Below are 13,046 nucleotides of genomic sequence, written 5' to 3'. Positions count from 1 at the left end.
GCTATTGACAGCTCAAAGCAAGCAAAAGAGTTATGTCAATCAACGAAGGAGACTATTAGAGTTTCTAATAGGCAATCATGTGTTTTTGAAAGTTATGCCAGTAATGAGAATTGGGAGATTGATTAGAGATAAGAAATTGACTCTCAGATTCATGGGTCCGTTCGAAGTCATGGAGAGAATTGGGCCAGTTACCTATCGAATTGCCTTACCTCCATAGTTATCTAGGATTCATGACGTATTTCATGTGTCTTAACTTAAAAAGTACCAATCAGATCCTTCTCATGTGATTGAGCTAGCAAAAGTGGAATTGCAAGAGAATATGACCTACCAAGTAAAATCAAAGTGAATAGTGGATGTGAAGGATAAGCAATTAAGGAATAAGACCATTCGGCTAGTAAAGGTGTTCTAAAGGGTATGACTCTTGGTGACACGACCTGGAAGACAAAAGCTAAAATGAGGCAGCAATACCCTCAATTGTTCCCTTAGGTAAGTGTATATGTAGAGTTGTTTCAATTTTGGAGACAAAATTCTTAAAAGGAGGGGAGAATTGTAACATCTCAAATTTATAATCCTGCATTAATACTGATTAGGGATTGAATTAGTGATTTAATGTGGGGTTAGGGTTCTAGATAGTGAAGTGTTATATTGACTCTTTGGGATATTATATAAATAGATATGAGAGGAAGAATGAGGTCCCGTGGTAGAGCATGTGAGTGCGATAAGGATTTCCCTCACTGTGTCATGCACTGCGACAAGGAATGGATATGCCGCAGCACACGGTGCAGAAACTTAATTAAGTGGGATGTGTCTGCTCGTGGAAAAGAAAAGAAAGGAATGTCTGGCATGGAGAAGAGTGTGGGTTCTACTACGGCATTAAGTTTCAAGAGCAAGTTTGTCATTTTTGACCTGTTACTTGTTGGGTAAGTCTAGTGCTGCCTTAATCTCCAATTCTACCCTATTTTCTCTTAGTTTTAACTAGTGAGAAATTGAATTCGGAAGTTTTAAGAGGATGATTTCTTACCTTATAGTAATAAAAAAGTTCTCTAAAACTAAACCAGTATTTTGTGATTGGTTTGAGTAGGAAAGATAAAGCTTTGAAGCTATAAGCACAATTTGCCCTAATTTAGAGAGAGTAGTGAGAGAAAGTTTGATTGTGAGAAAGTTAATGCATGATATGAGTGGTTATTGGTCACAGTGTGCGTGAACAAATGCAAATAAGGGTAGTGGCAGTGACTAGGTTCTAAGTTTCTATAATTGGCACTTTTGTTAATAGTGAGATTGACTTTGAGTGCTAAATTGTGTAGGTTCTTGTGTACAAGAGTTGAATAGCGAAAGAGACTTGAATGGGGTTGTGGAAAATGGGTAATCCTTTTTAAGAAACAGAAAGGTTGAGATAATCATATAATTTATTATGTTTATTAACTGTTATAACTGTGTAAGAGTAAATGTGAAGTTGTTATTTTATGAGTTTTATACATAATTGAGCGTTGTAAATGGTTTTAGCATGAAATCAAATTTGTATAATAAAAGTGATGATTTTCTAAGATTTGTTTGATATATGTATATATATGTATGGTGAAAATTATGGAGAGAAAGGAGCAAAAATTATGTAAAAAGCATGATCATAAGGGTTAGGAGTTCACCCAAAATACGTGGAGATGTGTGTGTGTGGAGATGTGAGTGAAAAATTCATATGGTCAGGCTAGTACCATAGGACATTCGTTACACCATATTATGGGCTAATACCATAGGTAATTTGGTACAGCATATTATGAGATTATTACCATGGGACATCTGGGTAGTCTAGCAACTTCCTAATACCCGTTAAGGTATAGTTAGGAGTCAATGACACCTCTATCACAAGTGTGTGAAATGAGGGATTTTATAGTCCGTAGGTAGGATAGACTACCTTTGGCTAGGTGTTTCTACCATCTAAAGTGAGCTCGAGCTAATAGGTGATTAATTCAGTAAAGCTTATGGTTATCGAGGAGCATTGGAGGTCCATGGTTTGATGATCATGCTATTTTTGAAAATTGTATGAAAGTGTTTGAAAAGAGGAAATTTTTATATATTTTGATATAAAATTGCTATTACTCTAATTTTGCTACTTCAACATGGTTATCTATGGTAATAAACGTTCAATGAACTATATTGGTTATTAAGATTTTTATCTCACACATGGTTATTTATATTTTTCATGTCCTGGCACTAGTGTTTCAAAGGGGAAAGACATTGGCTGATTTAGGATCTCCTATTAAAGCCTTTGTAAGAATTTGATATAATGAACTTGTATGTTGTTAGTTATGAATATGTATAAGTTGCCTTAAGAATCAAAATGTGTGCATAATGTGGTGAATATTATGTTTGCTAGTTTTGGGTCCCTAGCCCTATGTATATGTGTGTATGTGATGAAATGATAATGTGGACTAGTAGATGGAGGGTATTGTGTAAAGATATGACAAATGTGTGAAGTGTATTATGAAATTAGCCTTGCACGAGGTTGAGAATGAGAAATAAAATTTGGCTTGAATTATGTGTTATGGGTGATTTATAGGCTAAATGTGTGTATACATATTGTATTGTGTAAATGATTCATCAATCAGGTGGTATTTGTCCATTTGGATGTGGGTAAAGCCCTAAAAGTAGCTAATGGAATACGGTTTCAATTAATGATGCTCAAGTGATAAATTTTTACTTCAAATGGTCAAAATGCATTGTATGGTCAACTTTTGAGAGAAATATCATATTGAAATGAAATCAATGTCATTCGTTAGATTGTGAACGCTTGAACCATCCCAATCAGATATCAAATGCAAAAATGACATACATCTAAAGTTCGCACCAGAATCTACAACATGACAGCAAATTTAAGTGTGTGCACCACAATGCATGTATCCACATGCCATAGTGCACAGCATAGAGAGTCACGCTAGGGTCTTTGTGTCACATGCTGCGGCGCATGTGGCACGAGCTGTAGCTCATGGTCCTAGTTTTGACTTGATTATATTGAAATGCACATGTTTTCTTAGTAACCTTTTAGTGCTATTGCACAATGCTTTAACTCCATTAGCTCTAGTTTTAAGAACAGTAAGAGAGTCTATGTCACGTACACAATTCTTGAAAAACCAAAATCAAAAGAAATATTGAGAAATAGAATGCAACAATATTATTTTATTGATAAAACAGTATTCAAAATTAGAGATTTGCACACAAAAGTGAAAAGGAAATGATGACAAGTAAATGGAAATTATAATCAGAGAATTACAGAGGTTTGTCAGGAAGAAGATTTTAGAAAGGGAACATCATTCATAACTAACTCTGCCTAACAGGATCCGTGGTCATCTATTTATGCATCTCCCTCCCAATTCAATTCACACAGCTTCCATGTGGGTTTCCTGACTCTCTTACTTCTTCTGGGCCTTTCCTCAGTAGTGACAGACATTGGGTCATGGCCCTCTACATCCCCCTCGTTAGACTCATTTAATATGGGCTTAATCTCTTGGGCCATGACAATCTACTGAATGTTTCTTGAAATTTTTCCTAACCAAGCTTGGGAAAGATTTCAAACCGGTGCCTATGCTATTCCAAAATAAGAAATTTATTAAACACGATTAGACATGGGGTGAACTTCAGGGCTCGATACAACCTCATGGTTTCCTACTTAGTAGAATAAAAATAAAAAAAAATAAGGGAGATGAATAGGTAAAGAACATTTCATTATAATAATTGATTGTTACCAAATTAATTTTTATCAAATAAATTTTTAACAAACTGACTTTTAACTAATAAAAAACTGAACAAAAACATGAGGTTGTTCATTGGTTTTTGCCATTGCTAATAAGATTCATGTATGCACTATTGGGATCTAAACTGTTTCAAGCTTTAATCTTGATGTCTTGTCCAAGAAACTTTTTTTAAAAAAATGACCTGGCCACAGTATCCATATTTATGATGTGGATTTAACTTCGTGGTCCACCAAAAAGCATAAAAACTTGTTAATATTATTAGTCACTTTGATCAACTAGTAAGTTGGTCATTCTTAATTAGAGGTTCAAGCTCAAGCTCTGAATATGCAGTCAGGGTTAAATTTTTGATATAACTTATAAGGCATATCTCCCGAAGAAGCTGTTAACTATTGAGCGGATTAATTTGAATCAAGAATCCGAGACACTGGAGGGGAACCCAAAAAAATAATATAAAAAAAAACTTGTTAATATTTTTTTTAAATACGCGGTTGATATATTTCTGACCCAAAAATTACCGTGGGCTAGAGGTAATTAATTAATTCTATACTTAAGGAAATTTTCAAATGCCTTTTTTTTTTTAATGCCAACAAATGATTTACAAGCGCTAACATTTTTCTTTGTTAAGTAAAAATTTGAAACTTAAAAGACCATTTTAAAATATTTAGAGAGATTAATTCCAGACGGCAAATGAAAATAAGGGACCGAATTACTTTTTCAATGTTCAACCTTTACAGACCAAGGCCATCAAAGCCAAAGAATCCCTGCATCGAACACACAATTAAAGGCACACATTTTAAATCTTAAAGAGAAGCTGAATTCGGTTTCATTGATGCTGCTTTCTTTTACTGAGATACACAGAATTTACTAAATGTAAGAACTAGTTAACAAATTTATTTTGATCCTAGATGTAAGATCTCAATCTTTTTTTACTTCTACATTTATTACTATTATTTTTCCAAACTACCTCAATACATTATTCACATTAAGGTTTTCAATTAATACGGATAGTTTTCAACGTAGATGATTAAAAGGAGGGACATTTTAGAAAAATTAACACATTTATTTTATAAATAACTAATTAACTTCGTTTGATTCTTATTATGTAGCACCTTCTAAAAAAGGTAAGTGGTCTTTATTATAAGTCACTTAATGAGATATTAATTTATTTTTTTTCAATATTCTCCATATGTAAAGTCATTAATTATGAGAAAAAAAAAAAAGCAATGCAAATTTAATCCATTTTTAGAAAAAAAATTAATAATTTAACTTACCACTCCTTAATTCAGTGAAATGGTTAGAAGTGTCTTATAATAAAATTTAGAGAAAATAAGTAATTTTTATATCAATTAGAGGTGGAGCCAAAACAAGTTCAAAAAATCTTAGGGCCAAACTTAGGAGTTTAAGAGATTTTCTTTACGCTGGACTTCTTTGGACCACGTGAATAAACTCAAAAAAATTCAAGTCAGCCTAAACCCAAATAAGCATCTTAGGGTCAAACTTAGGAGTTTAAGAGATTTTTTTTATGCTAGACTTCTTTGGGCCACATGAATTAACTCAAAAAAATTCAAACCAATCCCGAACCCGAATAAGCTTAGCTCAAATACCCAAATTCTTTTTTTATTAATAAAATAATATAAAAAATGAAAATATTAATTTTTTTAAAAAAATTGAAATTAGATTAAAAAGTAAAATAAAATAAAATAATATTTAATAATTTAAGTATTCTTGACCAATCCAAAAACCCAAGAGCTTAAGGCCAAGGTTGGTTATATGAGATTTTTTATATGTTAGGATATTTTAAGTCTAAATAAGCCAGCTCTAATTAAACTTAGCCCAAATAAGCCCGTCCCACTTAAATTATCACCTCTAATATCAACCAACCCTCCAACTATCATTATACATTAAGAAAAAAACACGTGCAGAGTAAAAGCACTATTTGCACTCTCTCTCTCTCCCTCTCTCCCCGTTAGAAAAAGAAAATTTTGTATATTGTGCAGTTGTGATAGCAGCTAGCTGGTGAGGTAAAATCTGGTGTTCTTACATCATGGAACATCTTATTATACAAAGAGGAGGTGACAGAAAAGAAGTCATCTAAAGATCATGCAAAAATAAACTATAATGAGATGCATATTCACAGTAAAGTCCTCTGCCACCTATCAATCTTCAAAGATGGATTCTATAAAGTGTTTTAGAGAAAGATGGAGAGAAAATGATGATATCCAAAACAGACATAAATGAGTGATTCCTCCTCCTTTCTCTAGTTATGTATATTCCTTTTCCAATTTTGTTTTGATCCAAAATCTTAGTGCATGTTTGGTACGGGGAAAAATGCTTTCTCAAAAGGAAATAAGAAACACACCTATTTCTAGAAAGGAAAGGGGAAATATATCTTGATAGAAAATGAAATAGGTGCATTTCTTATTTCCTTTCTAGAAAGCATTTTCCAATACCAAACATGCACTAATCCTCGTTACCTAGATCTCCCCACCTTACATTGTGCTTTGCAGCAAGATAGTGGGCCCCGACGGGTCCTCGACTGCCGTAGGGATAGAGCTCAGGAGCAATCTTCTTGTTCTCAAGTTCGTTCAGCAAAGGGGTGAAAAGTGCCCAAGCTGCATCAAGCTCATCACTTCTGATGAACAATCTTCGCTCACCTTCGATTGCATCCAAAAGTAATCTCTCATACGCATCCGGTATTTCACTTGGATACCTTCACATAAAGTAAGAGTGTTGTAATAATGTGACACAAAATTCAGACAAGACATTGAAAGAAGTTAGAAGAGAAGAAAGAGAGACTTGGAAGTGCCGAACTCTATTGATGAAAAAATTTACAATATATAGACTGTCCTAATAATAATTAATAAATATTCTAATAATGACTAATGAATACAAAATATTTCTGAATCTTGATAGAATAAATTTCAAAAGATAATATCTCAATATAATAAATCTTAATAGATCATATACCGTGGCACTCCCTCTCAAACTCAAGATACCCTTGAGTTTAAAATAACTTGTATTGCTTGAGCTAAAAAATAAATCTAAATACATCAGAACACTCTCCTTCAAACTTAAGATACCCTAATACCATAATAAAGCTTTGTTATACAAAACAAGCTACAAACTATACAAACTATAAAAACTTGATTAATCAGGCTCTAATACCATGAAAGAAGTCAGAAGAGAAGAAAAAAGACTTGAAAAAGTGTGCTAATAATATCCTAATAATGACTAATAAATACAAAATATTCTTGAAATCTCAACAAAATAAATCTTAATAGATAATATATAATAACAGATGTAAATGCTAAATATAATATGCTGAGGAAAACGGTTGACAAGGATTGCAGGAAATGGATTCTAAGGGTACGTTTGAACCGAGATGAATGGAGAATGGAAGGATATGAAAGGTTTACTTTGAACTATCTTCTTTTTTTAGATCTAAACCAAATATTTCCTTACCTTCTCTTATCCTCCGTTCTCCTCAACTGAATCATAACTTGAGGATAAAGTTCATTCCAATACATTGCAGAGAGGGTAACACCATATGCATCTGTTAAGTTGTTGTTGTTTTCTCGATTCAATCTATTAAGTTTATACATTCCGTGATATCACCTCCTAAGAACCTTGGAAACTCACATATCAACATATAAGAATCAATGATACTTTTGAATATTTTACTCCCATGGACTCATGAAACTTGACTCTAAATATTTTAAATAGATTAGTTATTTTAACAAGTGAACTAAAGTCTAAACATGAATGGCTAAATTATTATTATTAATTATGAATAATCTATCAATCTTACATTTAAAAGTTGATTCAGTCAATTCTATGCAGTCATATATTGACAATATTTATACCTTGCTCGAAAAAGCAAATTTAGATCACTTCTGTCTAGTCTCATTCCCAGACCAGGAACTTTGTTGTTGATCCTCAAATATATAGCTTCATCAGGCTGCACGCGAAGTACAAGCTCATTTGTAGCCTTGTCCAGGTCTGTTCCAAAATTGCGCTTGTACAAGTTACCTGGTACATGTCGAAACTGTACTCTGATTTCTGCACTGGATACATGTTTGAACTCTTTTGTAAATATAACTTCATAGATCATAGCATACACGGCAAATTCAAATTGGCAAACTCATTTTTATGGGGGGAAAAAAACTCATACCGCTTAGTATGGAGAGCCTTGCCAGCTTTCATAAGGAAAGGAACGCCGTCCCATCTAGCATTGTTGATGAAAAGAGCTGCTGCTGCAAATGTTGGAGTAATACTACCATTTGGAACTGTTGGGTCATCTGTGTAACCAAGATATGATCTGCCACCCTTGCTGTGGCCCTTGTATTGACCAACAACAACATTTTCAAGTTGCAATGGTCTCATTGATCTCAGAACCTTCACCTGAGTTACGATAATAATAAATCAGTACACCAACATAGATACCAAGGTAATAAAAACCGAATTGATCATTGAATTGGTCAAAGTACTGGTTAAAGGTCAATAATTCAATCAAGGGTCAACCTGAAGTTAGATTGGTTGTGATTAAAATAATATATTTTAATTTAAATATACAAAAATATTTATATTTAACTAGGAAAAACAATAATATTCAACTAAAGAAATCCTAAGTTTTCAAGTAAATGAAAAATCCATCCATAAAATCTTATACATGTCTTGTAAAATTATTAATTACAAGTTTGAGACAATAAAAAAATACAACAATAAAATATTAATTAAGGGACTTTTGTACCACGATAGGCACACGACATGCCATGAGGACATGCCAAATTCTGAAAGTTATAGCATAGGACAAGGCAGGTGAGTGTGCATTGATACATATATAATTGCTTGGGGAACATATTCATGAATCATATATAGAAATATGTAAGTTTCAATATTTACAATATCTTGATGAAGTGCAGAACCCACAACAGACATAGTACATATAAATTGATTAAAATATGGTTACCAATAACTTCAATGGGTGTTGTGAGGAAGAATTGAAGTAAATTCAGAAATGCATTAGGAGGCTCTAGAAAGTTGAACCAAAACAAGAGGTAAGAAACTAAGAATATTTACAACAGACACAGTTACCTTTTCATTTCTGATGTCCTAAGAATATTTACAACATAGTTACCTTTTCATTTCTGATGTCCTCAGCATCCAAGCTGACAGGTGTTTCCATTGCAAATAGTGCTAATATTTGTAGAAGATGATTTTGCATTATATCTCTTATTATTCCGTAGTCATCAAAATAGCTAAAGGAAAAAAGATATAGTTAGATCAGTGAAATGTATTTTTCTTAAGCATCATAAAGAATATGACTCACCCCCCTCTTCCCTCTGTTCCAAAATCTTCGGAAAATATGAGTTGCACATTGCGAATGTAATTCCTGGACCATAGAGGCTCAAAAACAAGATTTGAAAAGCGAAGCACAGACAGGTTCTCCACAAGCTCTTTACCCAAGTAATGATCAATCCTGAACAGTTGGCAATGAGTTCAAACATTTCTCTATAGCTTGTTTAGGGGGGAAAAAAGGAACCAAATGCACCTAAATATTTGTTCTTCACTGAGGTACTGCTTCAAACATCGCGTTAGTTCACCAGATGATTGTAAATCACGACCAAATGGCTTTTCAACAATAACCCTTGTCCAGCCCTTTTCTGATGAAGCTTTATGGCTGGCACATCGCACAACATCTACAAATATGTTTGGAGGTACTGACAAATAAAACAATCTGTTCGAGAGCCTTCCACCCTGAAATAAATATTAACAAGGCATAATAGTTTCAATTCGATGACAAGGAAGAAACCTGTGAAGAATGGATGTTAAAAAAAAAAAAAAAAAAAAAACTGATGTATATGTCTGGAATATGTTGAAAACCCGTGTTAGACATGATGCAACAATTTGTATTATATATAGGCACTTCAGAGTTTATTGTGCTGTGGCATCCACATTAGTGCCATGTCCCTTGATCATATTAATGTCCATGCTTTCAAGGCAGGAACCTATCATGTAAACTCCAATCTAGTATGCTCAGGCATCCATTTAAGGAATTAAACCACATGGAAAATGTTTTCGACTGTATGATTGAAGACAGTACCTAAAAGCTTCTGCACCCTAGTACCCTGCAGTTAGCCATGAAGAAATACTGAACTTCATGGAGAAATTATTGTTTTTGGCTCCCAAGACCAGTTCAACATCAACAACCTACTATGGGAAAGTAAGCAAATGGCAAGACAGTTCAGGGTATTTAAGTATCACTAATATTTATGTTAGGTTAGATAAACAAATAGAATGTGAGAAAAGTTAGTAAATATATTGCCTGAGTCTTTATAATATATTTAATGGTCATAAAATGAATTTACCGCCTTAAATATTTTTGGTGCAATAACAACTTTTTGATGAGATTAAGTATTGGTTGGTGACGTTCTATAAATGGCTATCTCTGCCTTAATCCCAGTTCTGCAGTCTCATTATGTGATACAAAAAAAGAATAATCAGAAGAGAGATAGATATATAACCTCTTTTTCCTTCAGCTTGCAGTCCAGTTCTGCAAAGTGATCCTCAGAGCTGTACTGACCAGAATGGTAAAAGCATCTTTTTAGGAACTGATCCATTTTATCTTCACAATTTTCCCTGTAATATCAACCTTGTCTCAATATATTACCAAATGGAAGAAAGTACGGAGAAAGAAAATATTGTGACATTGAGTTATCATGTTAAATTCACAGAAATAAATACCTCTTATCGATTCTGCATGTTAAGGTTTTGCTGATTGTGTTCCTTAACTCTTCAGTGGTCATTTTAGTTCGAGCATATCCAAATATAATAAAATTCTGCATAAACATTACAAACATGCCAGCTCAGATTTTATGCTGCAAATATTTAAGCATTACTGCCCAACAAAAAAGGAAAACCTCAGGTAGACAATCTTCATAGTAGAGGGCAAAAAGTGCAGGAAAAATCTTCTTTTTGGCAAGGTCTCCAGAAGCTCCAACAACAGTTATGCTAAGGTTGGATTCTGTTAACTCTGAGACAGACAATGGAAATGATTCTTCCCCTGTTTGAGGCTTGATGTGTTTTTTGGGCAATGCACTTCCGGCTAACCCTACTTAAAGCATGGAGCAATACATAATTGGCTAAATAAATTCAATTATGAAAAAATGCACAAGCAGTCAACACTTAACAGTCATGGAAGCACATTCTATAGACGCATAAAATGGTTCTTTAAATAAGATCAACAAGACATCATGAAGGTCCTAAAATTCCAAAGTGATTGGCACTTAATGGCAGATTTCTTTCTTTTCTTTTTTTCACATGAAACATTTGTCATGGATAAAGGGAGCACCACTAACTGGGTTATCACCTCATACTTTGAAACCCAGATCATCATGCTTCTTTCATTGTGTGTAAGTGATAACATAGACAACTCTACCAATGTTGCAATCTCAAATTGAGGCCAAAATAGTTAACTGTACACAATGAGTGATGACATATGGGGACACTAAGGAACCAAGTAGCTTAAATGGGAGAAGAGAGTAAGGAAAATTATCATAGAATAGCAATGGGAAACATGAATATTCTTCACTTGAAAAGTTCAAAACAAAAAGAAACAAAGATGAGAAGATGCAACTGATTTGCTCTAAATGTGAAGTGTGAAACAATCTTGGTTAAAACTCTGGACACCAACTAAGACTACAACAAAGAACTTTGAACACCTGTTGGTTTTAATATTGACTGTAGTATATATTAAGAGGGGGGTGACCTAATTCAAGTAAATGATAATTAGAGAAGTGATAAGATTAAGAATGTTATACTAGCTAGAAGAGGAAGCGGTGGTATATCAAAAAAATCAAGAAGAATTTCTTGTCATGAGGGAGAAAAAAACCAACTTCAGGAATCAAAGATTATGACTTATTGTTATAGTTATTCTAAACAAGCTGCTTTCCTCATGGTATCAGGGCTTCAAAACAAAAACTTTGGACAAGGTCAAATAATAAATAACATGAATTTATCTGTTTACAAAGACAAAGTTGGTTCCTTGTGTCAGGAAATCTCAAAACTCAACCAAACAAACGTGATTTTCTTACCATAACAGAAACAGATGAGAAGGGTAAAGGCTGTTAAATCAATAGGTGCTCTTCAAAATAATTTAAATTATATCTCTATGGGTAGAAACCAGGAAGGGAGGAAGCACCCTAACTTTATCTGCAACTAATTTCCTCCAATTTCAGTTAAAGATTAATACCGGTAGTCTGGTAAGTGGTAATGCATCTGACCAAAATACTGAATCAATTGCCCCGGTAACAGCAGACAAGAATCATGAGCGAGCTGTTCAATCATTTATCAAAATATGACCTAAAGTTTTGCCACTGATAAGCAGGTGTTAAGAATTTGTGACGTTCTAGGTAAATTCCATACCAGTTGACACAGGCAGAGTTGAATCAAATAATATAAAAAACAAATAAAAAATAGTTGAGGAATTTCTTATTTGGTTATGGTCTTCCTCTTACACGAAAATAGTACAATGGCAGACACTTGGAAAAAAAAAAAAAACAAATATGTAACGCCTCAAGGATCAAATCTTTTAGCAAAATCTGAAAAAGGTTCAGGTTACCAAGGAAGATCATCAAATTAAAGACAATTTAACAGGGATCAAACGAATTTTATGCTTCATAATATCAAGTAAATGTATTGAAGAAACTTAAAACAAAACAGAATGTGAATCGGGATCAAAATTTGTCGGAGCCAAAAACTCACCATCCCGAGGTGAAACAGTATCTAGTGGATTCCCATTTGAAGAATTCAGCTGAAAACGGTTTCTAACTTGGGTTCTTAACCGAACAGGAGAATTCCACAAGGGAGAAGGAATGCTTTCATTCCTTACAGCAAACGACGTCACAATGGCCGAGGAGGGATTGAGATGACTGAGATAAGATGCCATGCGATATTCCCGATGAAAGATTGAAGTTCACTTCAGTGAAAAAGAATCATATAAGGAAGAAATTCGACAACAGACCGAGACCCGGGTGGGTTAAGTGCTGGACTTGTATTGAAGCTTACAGTTAATCGTTGAAGGAAATGGATAGAGTAGACTAATCTAATGATCTTTGGTGTCTTGTCCTGATTTGTTACTTTTTTAGGGACGTTAAAAGCCCATGAATTTTAGAAATTTTTAGGGGGAATGACATCAACGTCCGAGGATAAAAAAACAGTTTTTTACTCAAAGAGTCAATATTATTTATAAAATAAGAAAAAGATAAGTAATAACATTTTCTCACATGACAAACCATATAA

General features: G+C 33.7%; 1 protein-coding gene across 2 annotated transcripts; it reads right to left on the bottom strand.

Moving 5' to 3' along the window:
* Positions 1–5,763: 5,763 nt before the first annotated feature.
* On the bottom strand, positions 5,764–12,837 carry LOC129318808 (glucose-6-phosphate 1-dehydrogenase, chloroplastic-like). Of its 2 annotated transcripts, none has more exons than XM_054963767.1 (10): positions 12,510–12,837; positions 10,667–10,860; positions 10,491–10,585; positions 10,271–10,385; positions 9,298–9,503; positions 9,076–9,225; positions 8,884–9,004; positions 7,918–8,147; positions 7,610–7,810; positions 5,764–6,456 (listed from the first exon to the last, which is right to left on the bottom strand). In XM_054963767.1, the coding sequence occupies exons 1-10, from the start codon at positions 12,691–12,693 to the stop codon at positions 6,207–6,209; spliced, it is 1,746 nt and encodes a 581-aa protein (XP_054819742.1). In that variant the 5' UTR covers positions 12,694–12,837; the 3' UTR covers positions 5,764–6,206. The 2 variants fall into 2 exon arrangements, with proteins under 2 accessions (XP_054819742.1, XP_054819743.1); XM_054963768.1 differs by having other exon boundaries at positions 10,667–10,857; positions 12,510–12,836.
* Between the last annotated feature and the right edge of the window lie 209 nt (positions 12,838–13,046).

The sequence above is a fragment of the Prosopis cineraria genome, unplaced genomic scaffold (genome assembly GCF_029017545.1).
Source record: "Prosopis cineraria cultivar Desert tree isolate PC_DT_omini unplaced genomic scaffold, ASM2901754v1 PC8, whole genome shotgun sequence".
Taxonomy (NCBI): Eukaryota; Viridiplantae; Streptophyta; class Magnoliopsida; order Fabales; family Fabaceae; genus Prosopis; species Prosopis cineraria.
Note: the sequence above shows the minus strand (reverse complement) of the source record. Positions and strands in the feature narration are given on the sequence as shown.